The sequence below is a fragment of the Polypterus senegalus genome, chromosome 4 (assembly GCF_016835505.1).
Source record: "Polypterus senegalus isolate Bchr_013 chromosome 4, ASM1683550v1, whole genome shotgun sequence".
Lineage (NCBI taxonomy): Eukaryota > Metazoa > Chordata > Cladistia > Polypteriformes > Polypteridae > Polypterus > Polypterus senegalus.
Window position 1 is genome coordinate 167495090 of NC_053157.1, and position 20722 is coordinate 167515811.

A 20722-nucleotide genomic window follows, 5' to 3' on the forward strand; every position below is an offset into this window, starting at 1 on the left:
TGCTGCTGACGGACAGCCTTATATGGGCAGGCACTCAATTACGTGGGAGGCGTGATGATACGGGACGCAATTCCCCGCCTCACCCGGCGACCAAGCTGCAGGCTATGGCCGTATATATGTATGTAAGTAGGTTCCAGTTATGACCGTTATGCGTAGAATTTTGAAATGAAACCTGCTTAACTTTTGTAAGTAAGCTGTAAGGAATGAGCCGGTCAAATTTCAGCATTCTACCTACACGGGAAGTTGGAGAATTAGTGATGAGTGAGAGAGTGAGTGAGTCAGTCAGTGAGGGTTTTGCCTTTTATTAGTGTGTGTATATATATATACACACACACACACACACAGTGGAACCTCGGTTCACGAACGTCTCGGTTCACGACCAAAAAGCTCGCCAAACTTTTGCCTCGGCTTACAACCACACACTCGGTATACGAACAAGCCAGTTTCCCTTGCCTGCCTGAGCTGAGCTGAGAGAGAGAGAGTGAGCGAGCCACGTGCCTGCTGGGGAGGGGGAGGAGGAGATTGCTGCACGTGTTGGCTTGCACTTACTGCCTGCAGATAGGCAGGCAAACCATCCCCCCAATTCCAAGGGCCTGCTGGGGTAGGGCAGGAGGAGATTGCTGCATGTGTTTGCCTGCCTATCTGCAGGCTGTATGTGCAAGCTTACCATCCCCCCACCACAGGCAGGCTGAGAGAGAGAGAGAGAGAGAGAGAGAGAAGCGAGCGAGCCACGTGGCTGCAAGAGCTCTGTTCATTGTTCTCCTTCCATTGGCTTCTACGCAAGTGAAGAGTGAGAAGAAAGTTTTGAAGAAAACTGAAATCGAAGTAAAGAAAGAAATTACAAGAGGTGGAAAAACTGTTTACCAGTTTACTCATTTACCAATTTGAAAACCCTCGTGCTTTCAAGTAGCACAATGTAAACAAAGCAAGACTGCCAGTAATGTGGAGGGCAAACATGAAGGGTTGAGTCACAAGAACTTTGTTTTTGGAATGGCTGCATGAGGCTTTCACTCCCACCAGCTAAACAGCTAAAAGCACCAGAAACCCAAGAAATCACAAGAGAAAAAACCCCTGAAGGAAAACACTTCATGCCAGAACTCGACTCATGCAAGGGTAGTTTTCTTGGTGGTTTTTGTATTACGGATTTTTCAAAAGTTAATTTTTGAGTTCGTAGCATGAATTGTTGCAATGTTACTTTTCTCTTTTTTCAAATGTTTGCTTTTTTCCCTGTGCTTAAAACTCATGAAAGTGTTTACAGATGGAGTTGCTCATAGCGCGATTAGTTGCAATGTTACTTTTCTCTTTTTTCAAATGTTCCTTTTTTTCGCTGTGCTTAAAACTTATTTAAAAAAAAAAGGCTGCACATGGTGCTGACAGGAGGGGTTTGCTACAGAGAGATTAGAGAGCGCGAACGAGCAAGCGCAGAGAGAGAGAGCGAGCACGTGCTACAGAGAGATTAGAGAGCACGAGCGAGCAAGCGCAGAGAGAGAGAGAGAGAGAGAGAGAGAGAGAGGGCGGGCAGCTGACAGGGAAGGGATGGGGGGATGGGGGGGGGTGGGGTTGTGTGTGTGTGTGTGTGTGTATGTGCGCACTACAGAGAGAGAGCGCGCGTGAGCCAGCCTGCTCCTGTAGCTGAGGGAGGGAGGGACTTTGGTGGTGTGTGGTGTGTGTGCTACAGAGAGAGAGCGCGAGCGAGCCAGTTCGTGTAGCTAAGCAGGGAGCCTGGGTGTTTTGTCTCAGTGTTATTCAATGTTTTTACATTAGTTTACTATTACACTGTGCATTCTATGGTGTAATTAACTATATTTGTGCTTAATCTTTACATATATTTACATACAGTTTGTATGGTCTGGAACGGATTAATTGTATTTACATACAATCCTATGGGTGAAACTGCTTTGGTTCACGACCAACATTCTAGAACGAATTATGGTCGTGAACCGAGGTTCCACTGTGTATATATATATACACACATATACACAGTATATATCAAATCATTAGCTTATTATTTTTTCCATCCCAAAGCTAGCATATTTTATATTGTATCCAATTTATTCTTCTGTTAATCAAGAAAAACCTGACAAATCCTAATGTTGAAACTTATTGCCATCACATGATGGTAGTTTTTGAATTGTATCAAATACCATAAAGCATTCAGGCCAAATCTTCTGTATAACTGGCGATGCTTTACATTAATTTTTTCATGCAGGCAATGTTCACTGCCACTCTCCTATACAGACCTTCCTTGAGAATGACAAGATTGTTGATCCATGAACATAATCAATGCACCACTGACTTTTAACCTATTCATAATCACACTACAGTTTTAGAATGTTTTATCCTAAAAGTTTAAAAAGATATCCTAACCTTAGTAAGATTGCAGTTACATTTTTTCTCTTCTGTACAATAAATGGCACTGTGATTTGCTAGATGTATAGTAACTATCCCCCCAATATGAACTTCAGTGGGGTAAACCACACAGGTGTAAATCATGAATACTGTTTTGTTAGCACGAATAATTTGTATTTGTGCAAATTTAGGCTTACAATCATTGGGAATGAAAATGATTCAATCTAAAGATTTCCATAATTAATTTTAAAGGGGGGATCTTCTTGAACAACACGAAAGCTTTGTTCTAGGACCTGTACAGCTAGTATTTTCTCAGTGTACCAAACACCTCCTGATGTATCAATAAGATAAAATAACTTTTACTTAATCACAAGCAAAGATGAAAGGATTAAAACTAGCAATTATTTAAGCAACATACCCATACAGATTTATATTCCTTTATTATACGGATAATCATTATTTATCAGGAAAAGTAAGAAGGCATACGATTTAAGTACAAGTAAAAACTAATTATGACCATAAAAACCCATTTCTTGCATCGTTAGAAAGAAACAAAATGGTGCAAATTTTGTGAACAGTCCTGTGTAACAGTATCAACATGAGCCAATAGAAAATACAGGATAAAGAATTTCTCCCCCTAAACAAAGCATTAGTGTTTATAAACAACTCACATACAGAAAAGAAAAAAAAACTTTAAATATTATTAAGAACAGCAAAAGAAAAAGGAATGGGAAAACATCACTTTAATTCATATTATTAAGTTTGTGAATTGAACTTAAACCCATTCCTTTCTACATTTCACAAAGGGTAAACTTAAAGGGGAAACTATTTGTTTATGTACTGTAAGATAGTATCACATAAACTATATGAACTTAAGTATTACATTTTTGGGTTAATACTGTGTCCTCAAGAAACAATACATGCTACCCTGATTGATTCAAGTTGCAGCAACACTTACGCTCAAGTGTAGAGTCTACCTCATCCATCTCATTTTGTCCATCTCTGGTGACTGTTTTCTTCTCAGGGCATAGAAGCTGGTCTCCAGGCTTGACTGCCACTAAAACATTTGAGATAAATGAAAATTAATATAAAATATTCACACAATTCAACAACCAAAAGCTGCTACCATTTAACAATGTTCAGTAGTTATATTTGGTTTATACAGTACTTATTAAAATATTAGCCAACATTTAATACAATGTGCATTGATGTGTAATTAGTAGGGGGTATTGAGCCTTAGATTTACTTCTGGCTGTGACAGCCATCTTTTAACTCTTGCAAATCAAAAAATTATTGATCAAAGTTCATGATTACATTACAAAATTGTTGAACAACATATTTGTCATAGTGGATGTGTCAAAATACACTACAGAATGTATCTAAAGATTAAAACAATTAGTGTGACCAAAACACGATTTTATATTGCATACTTCTACACTTAATTTTTTTCTTTTGCGTAAAACCAATTTTGGTAAGCAATACCAGCAGTATAACCATATTACTGTGCTCATATGATTAAAAAATGAGGAAATGGAGTAAAAATGGTAATTCTGAATTTCTGATGCCAGTCACTTTAATTAGAGTTAGAAAAAATTTCTTAAACATTCAACCAAAAAAGCACTTTAAAGATGCAGTCGGGCACAGAAAAAGCAGAGGTGACATTTAATTCATCATCTTCAGGAACTTTTTTCCAGAATCAGGGACTTTTTAGTAACTCAGGAAGTTTAGTAGCTTTCCCACAGCCAAGAACTTGGGCCATTTGCAGTTCCTTGTAAATTTTTTAGGCTCTACTCCAGGATATGTACTTTTACTTCAAACAGGAAATATGGGTGGGACTCGGGCAAGAAATTGTTCTGATTGGTTAGCTACAAGCACTGGTATCATCTTGCAGATCTGTTAGTAATCTGGATAGAGCGCCACGCTTCACACCATATCAGTCTTCATAGCCGCTTCGCTGATGTGCCACACCATTCAAAATATCATAGCAATTATCCCTCCCCTGGTTATTGCACGATCACTACGAAGCAATAAGGTGCATGGCTCCTCAGTGAACTCGCAATCGTTTTGAAGCATGAACTTCCAATTGCGCAGCACTTCACTCTGCATCATTGTTCATAGAGACCTCCTTGGTACACCACACAATGCACCAAATTGAAGCAGTAATCTCCCAGTCAACTTGTGATTACTTTGAAACAATACAGTGTTTGGGTCCACTGTAGACGCCGGAACGCACCACACTTTGCACTGCATCATTCTTCTTTTCACGTCAAATAATTTACACAAAGGTTATAGTTCTTATTATTCTGTGGGAACACAACACACGAAAATAGCCATGGATCACAGGTGGGTCACAGCCAAAATGTACATGGGGTAAGTAAATTATAAAAAAAAATAAAAAAAAATTAGCATGTAGTGTTCCTTTAATTACATTTTTTCTATATACAGGTAGTCCCCAAGTTATAGATACCCGACCTACGACTTACAAACGGGGCTGCAGCTGCACCTTCATCTGTAAGGGGGACGCAACACATGCGCCTCAGTAACTGCTGCTCCATCATCTTCGGCCTGCGGACGCTGCAAGCGGTGGCTGGACAGAGGCTGGTGGGAGACGATTTCACTGCTTGCGCAGAGTAGTGTCCCACGGGCGGCTCCCGACAGCGAGCGGTGACCCGTGGCCCATAGTCACCGGGGCCACAGCTATCGCTCCTTTGCAGGACAGTGGCTTGATGAGGCAATTCACTGCCCGCCCACCATGCCACCGCAGCTACTGCTCCTGACTGGACGCAGGCTGGATGGAGCAAAGGGATGCGTTTCACTGCCCTCCCATCATATATGGCTGCCCCATTTATTCCTGGTGGGCGGCTGGTAATGCTGCAAGCGGTGACCCGGTTGTGGCTGAACAGCAAGCCTCAATAGCAAGCCTGCTTATACTGTTGTGCATAGCAGGAAGTTGTCTTTCGTTCAGTACATCAGATGTGCAGACGACAGATGCCTTCCTGCTGTGATAGCGTGTACAGTGCTATGCAGAAGAGCTCATCTTAACTTTTTGTTTTCACCCTTCAAGAATGTCTATGAAACACAAATTTGATGCAAGTGCTGGTGATACAGTAAAGAAGAGAAAAACCATCACCATGGAAATTAAAAGTAGAAATAATAAAAAGGTCAGAGAGAGGTGAAACTCCATCATTCATTGGCAGAGCACTTGGTTACAGTCGGACAACAATAGCATTTAATAAAATACTGTAATGTACCTGGTCCGACATACATAAAAATTCAACTTAAGAATAAACCTATAGTCTCTATCTCGTACATAACCCTGGGACTGCCTGTACTCTTAGTATTTATATCTACCAATTAAATACAAACAGGAAAGTCCTCTTGTTTTCATAGTCACATAATGAAAGAAATCTGCATTATATATGGCAAAGGAAAGTGATATAAAAATCAACCTTATAAAACCAAGCATAACCTTTAGCAGAATTTGAAAGTCGCAACTAAAAAGAGAAGTCTTGCCAAATTACTATCATAACAAAAGTAGCTATATCATTTAAACATGGATTCTATAAAAATAGGTTCCTATACCTGATTCAATGAGGAATTTAATACAGTTGATTAAGGAACAGGCCTCTGTCACATAAGCAGAAGATGAAAGCAAATTCCAGATTACTGGATGTTGTAAAGCTAAGCAGCAGGAATCCACTACACTTTGAAGGTCAATGCTTAGTGGAATGTGATCGTTTATTAGATTCCATGCCATAACCTAAAAAGTAAATAAAGAAAACGACTTTAATAAAAAATGTGCAAAATAAAAACATTTTATTGATAGTTCAACCTCCGTGCTGTGAAAACAGTATTAAAAGCATTAGCCCTGAGTATCACTTGAGCAACTGTATAAGCATGTCTTACATAAGCCTCAGGCACAAGCATTACCCAGTCAATGGTATAGATGCATCTTCTCCTTGACTCATAATAGCATCTTGTAAGAAACATTTTTCAGCAGCCCAGGTATTGCATGCTATTGACAGTGATATAAGCAGTGATGTTCAGAAGCTTCTCATTAGCAGTGATGATGAAGTGAATCTGTCTTCATTCAGTGAAACTGCATGGACAGTGAAGCTGAAGGAGATTCTGATGAATCTGAAAGTGATGCTCGTGTTTAGGTTTCTGTTTACCCTGCTTCAAATAAACTGGCACCACCTCGTTTTGATATTGTGGGACACCCAGGGACAAAAGTGAGCATTGACAACCAAGATCCACTTACTTACTTGGAAGTTATTTCTTGATGATGACGCAATTGTGAAAATTGTTGAAATGAACCATTATGTTGAACAGTGTCATTTAAATGACTGTACACCTAAACAGTTTTCTGGTTCAAAGATATACCACCCAAAAGACATATTTTGACAGTATATACAGCATTAGTATCATTTCATATTATTACTATTCATTATTTGTATCACTATTATACTTTTTACACTGCTGAGTTTGTACTTTTAGTATATTGCACGTTTTACAGCAGAAAGATGAGATTTAATGAAAATGTCATTTTTTTCAAGCCAAAAAATGCAACGCTTTTTACATGTTGTTTTGAGAGAGAAAAAAAACGCTAAGGAGGTTAAATATAAAAGTGAGAAAATAAGGATGTTTAATATTCAATAAAATTTTCTCCTAAAATTAAAAAAAGCTAATTAAATTCAAAAGTTAAAGGCAACTACAAGAAGCTAAAAAAAAAAAAAAAGCCTAGAAATATGAAAATTGCAAGCAGGTTCATTCACAAGAGGTACTGCTGCTTGAGAATACATTTTATTATAAACACAGTACAGCTCATATAAGCATTACAGTAGAGTGGGGGAAAAAAACAACGGGCCAAAATTTGCAATTGTAAACCTTTGTTATTTCTCAGGCATGGGAATACATATTTTTTTCCTTTTTTGCAGATGTACACCGATGCTTTTTCCAGAATTACCCTTTCATTTGTACTTGAGATGTCTATAGTAAGCATTACAATCTAGTGTCATGCTATTACTTAAGAAAAACCTTTGTGGTGATAGACATAACACCATACAAGCAGTTAGATTTTAGCATAGACAAATTGCACCTGGGTGTTAGATGTGCCACTTAAGCTCATTCATCCATCCATCTACCTAACCTGTTTATCTAGAGCAGGGTTGTGGGGCAGCTTGAGTCTATCCCAGCAAACATGAGGTTGTAAGGCAGGACAACACTTGAACAGGGTGCCAAGTCCATCACAGGATGACAACACATGCAATGGGGTCAATATAGCATTGTAAATCAACGTGACCTGCACTTCAACCCATATACAACATATTTTTTATGATGACATAGCTTGGTTTTAAAGTCATTTATCAAACTTATTAGAGAAGAGAATAATAACAATAGAATACAAAAAGAATTATAAAATATATATTTTCAAGTTATGCCCACCTCAATTCCTAAAACAGCAAATTTAGTAATACATTCCTCTTTGTCATGTGGAATATTAAAAGCTGAGGTTAACTTTGGAAGTGACAGCAGGTACTGGATGAGGGTCCTGCTAAGAGCAACTACAGTATGGTAGAAGTTTGAATCTCCTAGAGAGAGAGAGAGAGCGAGAGAGAGAGAGAGAGTAATATTACTTTCAATCAGTATGTGATATACTGGAGGAATAACAACTAAAAAAGTTTTGTGTTCACATTATTCCAAATATTTTCTCAAAGATGAAGACTCGATGACATGATTGTAATAATACTAGATGTAACCAAAACATGCTTTTTCAAACACAGAATACAAGAATTTAACATTAAATATAGTAAGAACAGATTTACATTATAATTTTAAAAAGTTGATTCTTCAGCCCCAATCTTATTTATAGCTGGAGTCAGTATTTACCACATTTGTACTTGTAGCCTAATAAATGCCTCTCAAAGAAAATCTCTATCCTCAGACTGCTTTTTGATCTTTTAAAATCTATATAGTAATGTATTAAAGTGTTACATTTTTGTTAAAATCCTTTTGTTAATTAAAATTAAATTACTTTAAAAAAAAAAAAAAAGGTTTTTATATTAACAAATTCAGTGTGCTGGTTGCTGAAATTGATGCATACCATTAAAAAAAGAAATTAAGAACAGAACTGGCTTGTATGGAAAGGTTAGTGATTCATCAGGTAAATTACCTCAGGGAACAAACTAAGAACAACTCTGGCACAAACTTGATACCCAGAAATTTTTAACAATCAAAGTGGCCATTATCAAAACAGTCTACACAATTAGAAAATGTAAACCAGAGTTGTGGATAAATACAGTATATATTAAAAATATATATGTAAATACTTTTACCATACAACTCCCCCAGTAAACTGAAGTACTTGGGGCATTCAGAAGATTTAAGTGGTGGAAAAACTTGGTGGACACTGGGCAGACGCTGGACATTCCTAGAAATGTGATCCAAGGTTACTTGGAGGGCTGTTTTAAACAAGGCACTGCCCTGTTCTCTACAGATTCTTTGTAACCCAAGGCTAAGGCAAGGTGCAAGAAGATGTAAATTGAAATCCTGTGAAAAAAATCAAAATCAGTGTTAAAGGATTATAAAAAAAAAAAAAAGCCTGAGTAAAGTCTGCATTATGGGCATAAACACAACCATATTAGTGAATGTAACTTTTCTGGAAGATGGATGTTAAAATATAGTAAAGTATATACTGAGCAGACGCATTTGATTAGAAAAGGAGTATACAATATTTTTACCTTGATTTTTCAGAAGGTTTTTGATAAGTTGCCATGTGAAAAATTAGTTATCAAACTAAAAGTATTGACACCTTTCTACTATTTAAAAAAGAATCAAAATGTTTCATAAAATAAGTTGAAACTGAAAAAAATTATTGGCACCCATCATTTTTATTCTATATTCCATACAGCACTTTGCTTTTAATTTAGGCCATGATTTATAATTTTAAAAATAAAACAAAAATGGCATTGACAAAATTATATGGAGCCCCAGCCTAATATTTTGTAGCATAACTTTTGAGGTGCCAAGTGTAATAAAAGCTGCAAACTTGCAAACTCCACACAGTGAGAACCCGGGATGCAAATTCTGATATCTTTACTGCGAGGTAGCAGCACTACCTATGCATCACCGTGCCACCCTCAATGACCACTTTAGAACATTCCAATGTTTTCTCTTTAATCATTTGGGCTTGTCTCTCGGAACCTCAAAGAATACTATTCAAGACGGATCAAATAGTATAAAGTATACAAATGTAAACTTGAACTAAATCAAATTTTCTATGTTTTCTATGTTCTATCTATACTAATAAAAGGCAAAGCCCTCACTCACTCACTCATTCACTCACTCACTCATCACTAATTCTCCAACTTCCCGTGAAGGTAGAAGGGTGAAATTTGGCAGGCTTCCTTACAGCTTACTTACAAAAGTTGGGCAGGTTTCATTTCGAAATTCTATGCCTAATGGTCATAACTGGAAGGTATTTTTCTCCATTAACTGTAATGGAGTTGAGCTGCAATGGCGTGGGGGGTGGAGTTTCGTGTGACATCATCACGCCTCCCGTAATCACGTGAACTGACTGTCAACGCAGTGCGTAGAAAACCAGGAAGACCTCCAAAAAGCGCTTAAGAAAACATGCATTATATAATTGAGAAGGCAGCGAAACAATAAGAAGCGAGCGAGTGACATATAATACCATATTCATGAGTGCTGCTACCTCGGAAAGAAAGCAAGGTGTAAACCTAAACTTTAAATTAAGTTCATAGACAGGCTACGCTGGCGTTTCACATGCCCACAGGTAATGCGGGATACAAGTTTAATGAGAGGGCGAGGATATAAGCGAGAGTTTTGATCACTTTGTAACTAAGTTAAAATTGTAGGTGAAGGGGTGTGCTTATGCAAATTCCGAGAGACTGTGTTTGTGGGGATTGACAGTTAAAGGCGGTGGGGAGTCACGTCATCATCTCCCCCCATTCATCTCATTTCACTCTGAGCTGAGCTCAGCTAACGCCGTCTTCCGAAGCAACTTCGTCAGACTGCCACCAAATACTCACAGAAAAATCCACAAGTTAATACACACGCTCTCTCTAGAGTTTCTCCACACTGAATCCTCCAGGCACTACTTACAAAAGGTTACATTGACAATCGTGTTACGTTATTTTTAAAATCTTTCCTTTTCTTAGCACAAGCACAGCTGAGAAGCTTGATGCATGTGCTCCATAGCGTTAAAAATAATGCATTTAATCACACTTTGCATTACAAGCAAAGGGAGCTTTGTCAATGCATGATTTCCTGGTACACGATTACATTGATCAGCACATCCCGATTCATTTTACCCTCGCACCACCTTAGTTTGAGAAGAAGTATGAAAAAATATGAGGTTAACACAGAAAAACAGATCACCAATTCAAGCTTTATGAATAATCGATTAAGCCATCAATAATTGTTTTGGTAAAGCCATCCTCCTTCCATTTTATAATTTTTCCGCCATTAGCCATGATTAAATGAGCGGTAAATAAAGTAAGAGCAAAGCGTGACTTATTTAGGCAGGCATATATATGACAGCAACACTCATGACAATGTCAATCATGTTACGTTATTATTAAAATGTTTCCTTTTCTTTTCATTACTTCTTTAACACACTACTTCTCCGCTGGTAGCGGGTATTTTGCTATATATATAATATATGAATTACCTCCAAAGAGCTGAGACTTTTGATATCATGAGCGTGTGTACAAAAGGGGTCTCCTGCCCAGCAAAAGTCGAGCAGCCAGCGTGCATAGCTGTGCCGGCCTTTGAGGCGCTGACTGCGCTTCTGCTTTAAGTCAAAGTGAGCACTTTTAATTTTTCATCCTCCCCTGCGCTATAGCCCAGACAAGTGCAAACACAGGACCCCTTTTCTACACCACGGCAAAATAATATTAAGGCGATTCACACTTTCTTTTGCATATCGATTATGAGGTCCTAAACTCGGATTATGAAGACACGCACACAGTGGAGGACTGACAGTGCCATCACAGCCGATTAATGGCGGGGCGTCTCACCAGTCTACACAAGACCCACGCGACTGTCCCCAAAAGGCGATCATAGCGTCAGCGAACACATCTCTCTATACTATATAAAAGAAAAAGGCAACTTTCCTTTCTTTACACCTTTTTCCTTTTATCCCAAACCAAAGCCTTTCTCTCTTAACACTGCAGAGGACACAAAACTAATTTTCTTTAAATGCGGTAAGGCACATTACCAGAGGCACAAATTTGAGCGTTCACATAGAAAATGTAATTTCTATACCACAGCCATCGTGTAGCGCCTTTCAAAAGGGATCTACTACCGAGAGATGATCCATATACATTTTAGCTGCTGTTAGTTACTTACCTGTTGTGTTACACAGTCTTTAAAATGTAGTTTACCAAACCACTCCAGTAGTGCTCAATGTACCTGTACTTCTTAAAGCGTTAATGTTTTACTGTTTAATAACTTATAGACTATATTTTATTATTTTTCCCTTGCACTCAGTGACCAAAGCTATACACACACATATAGACACATACAAACATACACACAAGTATATCTATATATATATATATATATATATATATATATGTATATATATGTGTATATGTAGATATGTATATATATATATATATATATATATGAAGATATGTATGTGTGTATATATATATATATATATATATATATATATATATATATATATATATATATATATATATGTATGTATGTATGTATGTATGTATGTATGTATGTATGTATGTATGTATGTGTATGTGTGTGTATATATATATGACAGCAGCAATCCAAGCTGTGAGAAAACAGTAAAAAGGAGGCGTGTCAGACGTTGTGGTACATTTTCTGATGCAGCAATTACTAATACAATTACTTTGACAATCATGTTACATTATATTTAAAATGTTTCCTTTTCTTTTCATAACTTCTTTAACACATGACATCGCTATGCGCCTTGGTATTTTGCTATATATATATATATATATCACAGCGACACTCATAACAGTGACAAAACAATTACATTAACAATCATGTTACGTTATTTTTACAATTTTTCCTTTTCTTTTTCGTACCTTCTTTAACACACTACTTCTCCGCTGCGGCCTATGGTATTCTATATATATATATATATATATATATATATATATATATATATATATATATATATATATGACAGCAACACTCATCACTCACAACAGTGACAAAACAATTACATTGACAATCATGTTACGTTATTTTCAAAATGTTCCCTTTTCTTTTTCATTACTTCTTTAACACACTACTTCTCCGCTGCGAAGCACGGGTATTTTGCTAGTTATAAATAAAATATGGGTTTATTTGATTTGCAAATCATTGCATTCTTTTTGTATTTACATTTTAAACAGTGTCCCAAATTGTTTTGGAATTGGGATTATTTGCAAGTCCTCTTCTTAAACACTGTAAATATTAAAAAAAATATAGTGGATTCAGTATTTATTTACCTCTCGAGTCATGATGGAGAAGAGGTCATCTTGGGGAAGTTTAGTCAGCAGTTCTGTTGACTCAAGCAAAGCAGTGTCTGTCGATATGCAGCATTGTGATCGAACTAGGGAAATATACCAGTCCTAATATATAAATAAAAAAAAGAAAAAGGTTAAAGTATTAAGGGACAATAATATAAATTAATTAAACTGAATTCAATCTAGAACTAAATTGAATATTTATTTGGTAACTAGGAATTTCATTTCTAGTTAATACTTTGAGCATCTTTTTAATAATCCATTCAAATAAACAATGAAAGCTACACTACAACTTGCTCAATATATCTTTTTTCTTTACGTTTAATAATAGGTTAATATTTTCCAGAAAAGTGGAATCAAAATGATAAGGAGGACTCAGTATTTGAAATTAAAGTATTAGCTTCACCTGTCAACTGGTACATTCTATATTTAAATTTTCAGGTACCGAACACATTTTAGAATATGCAAAAGACAGGTAACATTTTAAATGTCACATTAGTTTTACTTTTAGACCCAAAATTATTGTTTTTTTGTATTGTGTTATAAAATATATTTGTTGTGGATTTCTAGCATATGGTAGTGTTAACATGATTACAGTGCAGAACTTCTTAAATTTCTATTTTGCAACTAGAAAAAAAGGAAACGTTTAAAAACAAATGATGCAAATCCTACTTAAATCAAAAGATACCTTGTCAACTGTAACAGATTCTGGGGTTATCGGGACATCCCCATCAAGGGGATGCAATGTAGTAAGTGGTAATGGGCTTGTTGTTTCCTCTGCAAATGTAGCTCGAAATCTGTCCAGTAAGGAGTATAGTCGCTGGTGCCTAGAAGTAAAAATCATTGTGAAGGAAGAATTAGTTGACACAAAATATTTCTCTGGAACAGGAAGGATGTGGAAGGAAACTGGAGTGGGAGAAAAAAATGTTACCAAACACACGATTCATTTATTTTTTAACTTGTATTCCTAAATTATAACATACCAAACACCATAGACAAAAGATTATAAACAGAATATGAATTGTAATATAAACCGATCAGTAAAAATATTAAAATTGCCTGTTTAACACTGCACAATTAGCCCTAGTGCTGCCAAAACAGCTCTGATCAATGCAAGTATTCCATCTCTGAATATATCTAGTAGTATCTTGAACCCTTTGTCATGTTATCTTTATATAGGTGATAAAATAACATTCAACGGATGCCATGACCCAACGTTTCACAACAGAACATTGCCCAAAGCATCACACTGCCTCTGCTGGCTTACTTTCTTCCCATACCGCATCCTGCTGACATCAATTCCAAGTACCCATTGTAGGAGCTTTCCTTGGACAAGGGTCAGGAACTGGCACTCTGACTGGTCTGTAACTACACGGCAAGCTGTGATGCTCTGTGCATTCTGAAAACTCTCTCCCATGGCCAGCATTATGTTTTTCAGCAAATTGTGCTACATAGCTCTTCTATGGGATTGGACCAAATTGGCTAGCTTTTGTTTCCCATTTTCATCAACGAGCCTTGGGCACTCATGAGCCTTTCACGGTTTCACTTGTTGTCCGCCCTTGGATCACTTCTGGTAGGTACTTACTATTGTATACTGGGGACACCCCAAAAGATCTGCAGTTTTGAAGTTTCTCTGATCCAGTCATCTAGCCATCACAATTTGACCCTTGTCTCTCAGATCCTTACACTTGGCCATTTTTCATGTTTCCAACACATCACCTTCAAGAATTGACTGTTCATTTGCTGCCTAATAAATTTCATCCCTTAATAGGTGCAAGTGTAATGAGATAAATGTTATTCACTGTACCTGTTAGTGGTTTGAATGTTGTGGCAGATTGGAGTACTAAAACAGAATGTACTGTACTTTATCATAAAAAAATTAGTTTGATTGTGTTTTATAATCTAAATTCAAGATTTGAGAATGACCAGTCAAATCAGTTTTTGCACTGAGGATGATCCATTTATTTTTCAAAGCAAAGTTGATACTGCAGAACAGTAAAGTTTGTTCATCAACTGTGAGATTCAGGTATCATAATACATGTACTTATTTTGCTGACTATAGTTAAAAGTTGTAACACTAGCAGGAGCGTTTAAATCTTTCAGTTTTATGGTATAGCAAGTCTGATATAAAAGGTTTCTTGTAGACAAGATTACATGTAGAATATTGTATTTAAATCTGCTTGTTGACAATTTTACTTCAGCAGCCATGCTCTCACATTAAGGTAACAAAAAACTGCAGGTTACAGTTTTCCCTCCATCTAGAAAAAGTACTGGTTGACTATATTAATCACTATTGGACGTGTTTGTGTTTTTACCATGTTTGAAAAGGAAAATTTTATATGAAACTTTGTCAATTGTCCTCTTGCTTTGCATTTCACAATGTGGATAAAGGAAATCAATATGAAAGCTAACAGTAACCCCAACCATTAAGGCAAAATATTTAATTAAACCAGTAATAAAAGTAATTGAAACAAGAAGAGAGAATTGATTATAAATCTAGAAAAGGGACAACACGTTAAAAAAATATATAAATATGCATGCCTTTTGCTTTTATTATTTTAAATGACTAATGAGCACAACAAGGTAATTTATTAATTTTATATAAAAGACAATAATACTTAACACCTGTAATTTTTATTTCTTTTCTTTCTTTAAGAGGTCTGTGGTGGTAACATGAATACACAGTGACACCTTTATTCAGCAATTTTCTCCAGCTCCTCCAGATGAATTTCCAGACCTCCCAGAAAAGTCGATGAAATCCAGTGTTAACCAGGTATAACCCTTGGACTTCTTTCAAATGGATTGTCCCTAGTACAACCTTCCTGCATCCTAAATACATATGTACAGCAAATCATTTAGTTTCCTATCAGGCAAGAACGGGGAACCTCTAGACATAATTAATCTTGTCAACGGAAATTGAAAGGTTTCCTTTATGTGAAACCTGTTTGTTTAAGAACAAGGCATGACCAGTAGTATTGGACACTCACATTTTGGGCCAAAAGTAGGCCTCTACCAATGTATCCATATCGGGAGAACATTCACATATACAGTATTATGATTTTGAAACTATTCAAAGGAATAGTAAATTGGCTGACTCTGCGTTCTGACCTCCAAAGATTAGGCAAATAGACAATTACCCGCAATTAAGTTTGAGGATTAATGAAGGGTACCAAATAAAATATAAACAAAATGATAGTAACAAATTAAGCATTAACCATGTGTGTGATAAACAAACACAGGGGCTTTAAAACACTAAACTATGCCTGCATTTATCATCTTCAAACTGATAGTAAGGTTAGTTTGTACAGAAGATGCATAAAATAATTTACTTATTTGCTATTATATTTTTTGTTGACAATTTCTCTGTTAAAATGCCATGAATTTCTACCATTCCTATTGTCTTCACATCCTTCCAAAATGACCTTTGTATAGCCTTCTCTGAGCACATATGAAGTTTTCACTTGATAACTAATATCAAATTTGGTTCAAAGTCCACTAAATAAGAACTGAAGGTCACCTTTCAAATGGTTGTATATTTATCTCTATATGCTGCAGCAATTGCTTGACAGAGCACTAATGTATACTTTAAGTTTGCTGGTAAGTGTTGGTTTATCCTCTGTTCCACCATCTGTTTTTGTATCAAAAGTATGCACAAACTGAAATCCAAAATCAGTTAGCTTTTGTCATAGCAGTGGATTGGCTTTCAAAGATGTGTAGACTTGTCTCTGTAAGTCATGACGACAATTTGTTTATTACGAAATGCATGTCAAATTTTGTTTATCACAGGTTGAGTAGCACATTTTCATACCAAAGTTACTCTCAGATCTTTTTCAACTAAGATACCGAACATTCTTACTCCACTAGCTTTTAAAATTTCCTCATATGTTAACCTGGAGCAAATCAATCACCTTTTATGCACAAACAGCTTTAGTTTAAATTGTCATTGATGTTTGGGGGGAGTTTGGTCATCATATGCACAGATACTCATTTTACTGCATATTTTGGGATTGCTAAAGTTTATACACACATGTACCTGCAAAGCTAAGAGAGGAAGCTCTGTCTATTTTTAGCCAGAAAACCAAAAAAATAATTATGATTCCATTTTTTGGTGAGAAAGATAATTAAAGACACATTTTTTTGGATGGAAAAGTAGTGCAATGGTTAGAAGTGCTACTTCACTGATCTAGCACCACAAAATCTGTGCCAGTCATGGGCTGTGTAGAGTCTACACATTCTTCTTGGGTTTCATTCCAGGCGCTGTGGTGTTCCTTTGACATCCTCAAACCCACGCATGTTAGGGTGGATTGAGATTCCAGTTGAATGTTTGTGCAGATATGTGCTTGAGTGGTCCCTGCGAAGGACTGTTGCTCTGTCCATGTCTATTTTCTGCCTTGTGCTCACTGCCATTTCAAAATGAATGTACAGTACAGGCCAAAAGTTTGGACACACCTCCTCATTCAATGTGTTTTCTTTATTTTCATGACCATTTACAGCACTCCATCACTCTCCTTCTTGGTCAAATATCCCTTACACAGCCTGGAGGTGTGTTTGGGGTCATTGTCCTGTTGAAAAATAAATGATCGTCCAACTAACCTGACTTCTGCACAACATAACTGCTGGTCCCAACACCATTGATAAAGCAAGAAATTCCACTAAATAACCCTGATAAGGCACACCTGTGAAGTGAAAACCATTTCAGGTGACTACCTGTTGAAGCTCATCGAGAGAATGCCAAGAGTGTGCAAAGCAGTAATCAGAGCAAAGGGTGGCTATTTTGAAGAACCTAGAATATAAAACATGTTTTCAGTTATTTCACCTTTTTTTGTTAAGTACATAACTCCACATGTGTTCATTCATAGTTTTGATGCCTTCAGTGAGAATCTACCAATGTAAATGGTCATGAACATAAAGAAAACACATTGAATGAGGAGGTGTGTCCAAACTTTTGGCCTGTACTGTATGTCATTCACGTTACTTGCCATTCTTTCTAAATGCTGTAGATGAAGTTATTCTAAATTGGAATTACAATTAAACTTCATTTCAAAATTGGATTTTTCATCTTCCTTCCTTTTTCCAGTATGAACAAGCACCATTTTTCTATTATTTAATGGAAAATGCAGTTCCTTCTAAAACCTTAAGTTTTTTTTTTTTTTAACAAATTCTGCTTTTAATTATTCACACTGTTAACAATTTAGACAGTTTTAAAAAAATTCCAAAGTTGTGATATCTGATGCATTGAGTAATTTATAAATAATCAGTAGATAATTGGCGATCTTTGTAATCCTTAGTTTCTTTCAGGAAAATCAGCCATTGGGGGACTAGAAATACACAGGATTGAAATTTTGTCATGTATAAAAAATTGCAGCAGTCTGCATGAAAGGGAGACAGAGAACTGTACAAATGAAATATACAGGGAAATAAAAGTATGCGAAATGGTAAGAAACAGGTATGACCGGCAGTGTATATGAAAAATGCATTTTAAAAAAGTAACGTTTAAACATACAGTTTTCAAGACTTAACTATTAATCAATTACAAATGAGTGCCATGTACTAATGTGATGGCCCCTAGTTACCTTTGAGCTAAACCACTGCTCTGGAGGTACTGCTGAATTCGGTCAAGCTCTTCAACTGGTAACTGGGCAATACTGTTCTATAATTAAAAAAAAGAAAATAAAAGAAAAAAAAAAAGACTTTTCAAAAATACATATATATACACATACATACTGTTCATCTACACACACACACAAACACATATATATATATATATATACACACACACACACAAATATATACACACACACATACATATACACATATATACACACATACACATATATACATATACACATATTTAAGCTTATATTTACACTTCTCCAGTTACCTGCAATGTCTCTACTAGTAGCATTTCTACACGCCGACAAGCCAGGGTATCAACCATACGAGCCAAAACCCGAAAAGGAGTGGAAATCAGCTTATCCACATAGAGCATTAATATAGCTCCAGACTGACTAAGATGAATTCCCTCTAAACAATGTAAGGTTTTTTTCAACATTGTTGGCTATAAAACAGTAAAAGAAAATAACAAAACATCAAATGTATAAGTTGTATAAAGCAACACAAATTATTTAAATTCAGTAGTTAGATTATTTCACTTTTCATTCATCTCATACAAGAAATATAAAACATTTCTATTCCCAAAAACTTAATTATCTATGGATTTAAACTGCTCTTCTTTTACAAGGAAAGTAAAATAATAAATAACTACATATCTGCCAATCCACCTAGGACAACATACAATATCAGGATACATTTTTTAAACTGCTGCAATGCAAACACGTAAAATGATCTGATCAATATTACTATCACTACATTCACATCATAAACCTCATTTCTCAATTCCAATTTTTTGCTCAGTACAAGTGACCTGCATCTAAGTGTAATGTGAATGTATCTGTCCTCTGAAATGGCATGCATGTGCAGATTCATATGTTTAAGTACAAGTCATCTGCATCACTAACAACAAAAAAGTCACATTTGCAAGACAACTCATGGTATAAAATAGACAAAATGGTGCTAGTAGCTAGTGTTTATGTTACATTCTGCTCCAAAGGATGATAAACAATTCGACAGTTGATTAGGTCAAGAAGGTGAAAAAAGCCAGATGGCTAGCTTTTGTTGTTTTCACAGCTATTGATGGCTCTGCTACACCAAGAGATGTGTGGGTACGAGAATTGAGCTAGCCATGGTGAGAATGTGACTATTGCCGGAGCTGTAGCTGTCCTCTATTGTTGTTTTGACCACACTGCCATTGCTGGCTGATGACTGCAGCGCTCATCCCATTCATATAGGCAAAAAACCTGAAGAATTCCGATCTGACCGTTCTCATTCATATCGCATGGACACAAATTGCATATGTATTTAAACTAGGACCACATATGAAATTAATTCAAATCAGATTTAAAAAGATCAGATTTCTGTGTCCACACAGCCCACAAAACATCAGATCTGTGTCACATTAAGACAAAAAATCAGATTTGAGTCAATTCAGGCTGGTAATGTGAACATAGCCATGAGTAGGCTGAGACTGAAGCAGTAACCTTGTTTAATGTCTTTCCCAAAATATGGAACTGTCTGTTCTACAAATCACTTGACAAAAATATAGCATGTTCAAGTTTTGAGAGATGGAAGAGAGTAAGAGAGTGAGAGAGATAGAGAGAGAAAGAGAGAGGGGATGGAAGCATGTACTGAGAGGCTTGCTGGTTTATACTTTAAAACAATATTGTTTGGCAGGATGAAAGAATGTTCAAAGCATACTACTGTCATCTATTTATAGCAGTTTTTTTTTTTGGGGGGGGGGATATACAGGCTATTCCCATGTAATTAATGCTCAATCAATAAATTCATACTATATGTACAGACAAAGCAATTTAAAGAAAATAGGTACAGGCCAACAAATTACGTATTTATTTTAAACTAGTACTAATTGCTGATATTCATCTCTATTTTTAATAGACTGGGCAACATACAATAATTTATAAGTAAAACATTTTCTTAAAATTGGAATACATAATACTGGATTCATATGGATGTAGATTTTAAACTACTCCTTTCTGAAGAGTTCATCATCTAAAAACAACTTTGAAAAACACTAATAATCCATTTCTAAAGATTCAATAAGAAATGTTGTACCATTTTATTAAGCATTTCTGATTACAGCTGGATAAATTCAAGCTAAAACATGGTACCTGCATTTCAGTTTCAAAGAATTTGATGTTAAAACTGAAATCAGTAAGTTACCTATGGCTGAAAAGGGAAAGTTGGGCAAGAATCAAAATAACAATAATAATATTGTA

At 36.1% G+C, this 20722-nt stretch overlaps 1 protein-coding gene across 4 annotated transcripts in view; it reads right to left on the reverse strand.

The window, feature by feature from the left end:
• The window catches only part of htt (huntingtin), a 240301-nt gene that overhangs the window by 43180 nt on the left and 176399 nt on the right, over positions 1 to 20722 (reverse strand). For all 4 annotated transcript variants that reach the window (XM_039751643.1, XM_039751641.1, XM_039751642.1 and 1 more), the window contains 8 exons: positions 18751 to 18927; positions 18443 to 18519; positions 13558 to 13696; positions 12852 to 12974; positions 8685 to 8898; positions 7795 to 7940; positions 5932 to 6109; positions 3308 to 3406 (listed from right to left, as the gene is read on the reverse strand). In XM_039751643.1, the coding sequence (XP_039607577.1) occupies positions 3308 to 3406; positions 5932 to 6109; positions 7795 to 7940; positions 8685 to 8898; positions 12852 to 12974; positions 13558 to 13696; positions 18443 to 18519; positions 18751 to 18927 (1153 nt within the window). The remainder of the gene's footprint in view (positions 1 to 3307; positions 3407 to 5931; positions 6110 to 7794; positions 7941 to 8684; positions 8899 to 12851; positions 12975 to 13557; positions 13697 to 18442; positions 18520 to 18750; positions 18928 to 20722) is intronic.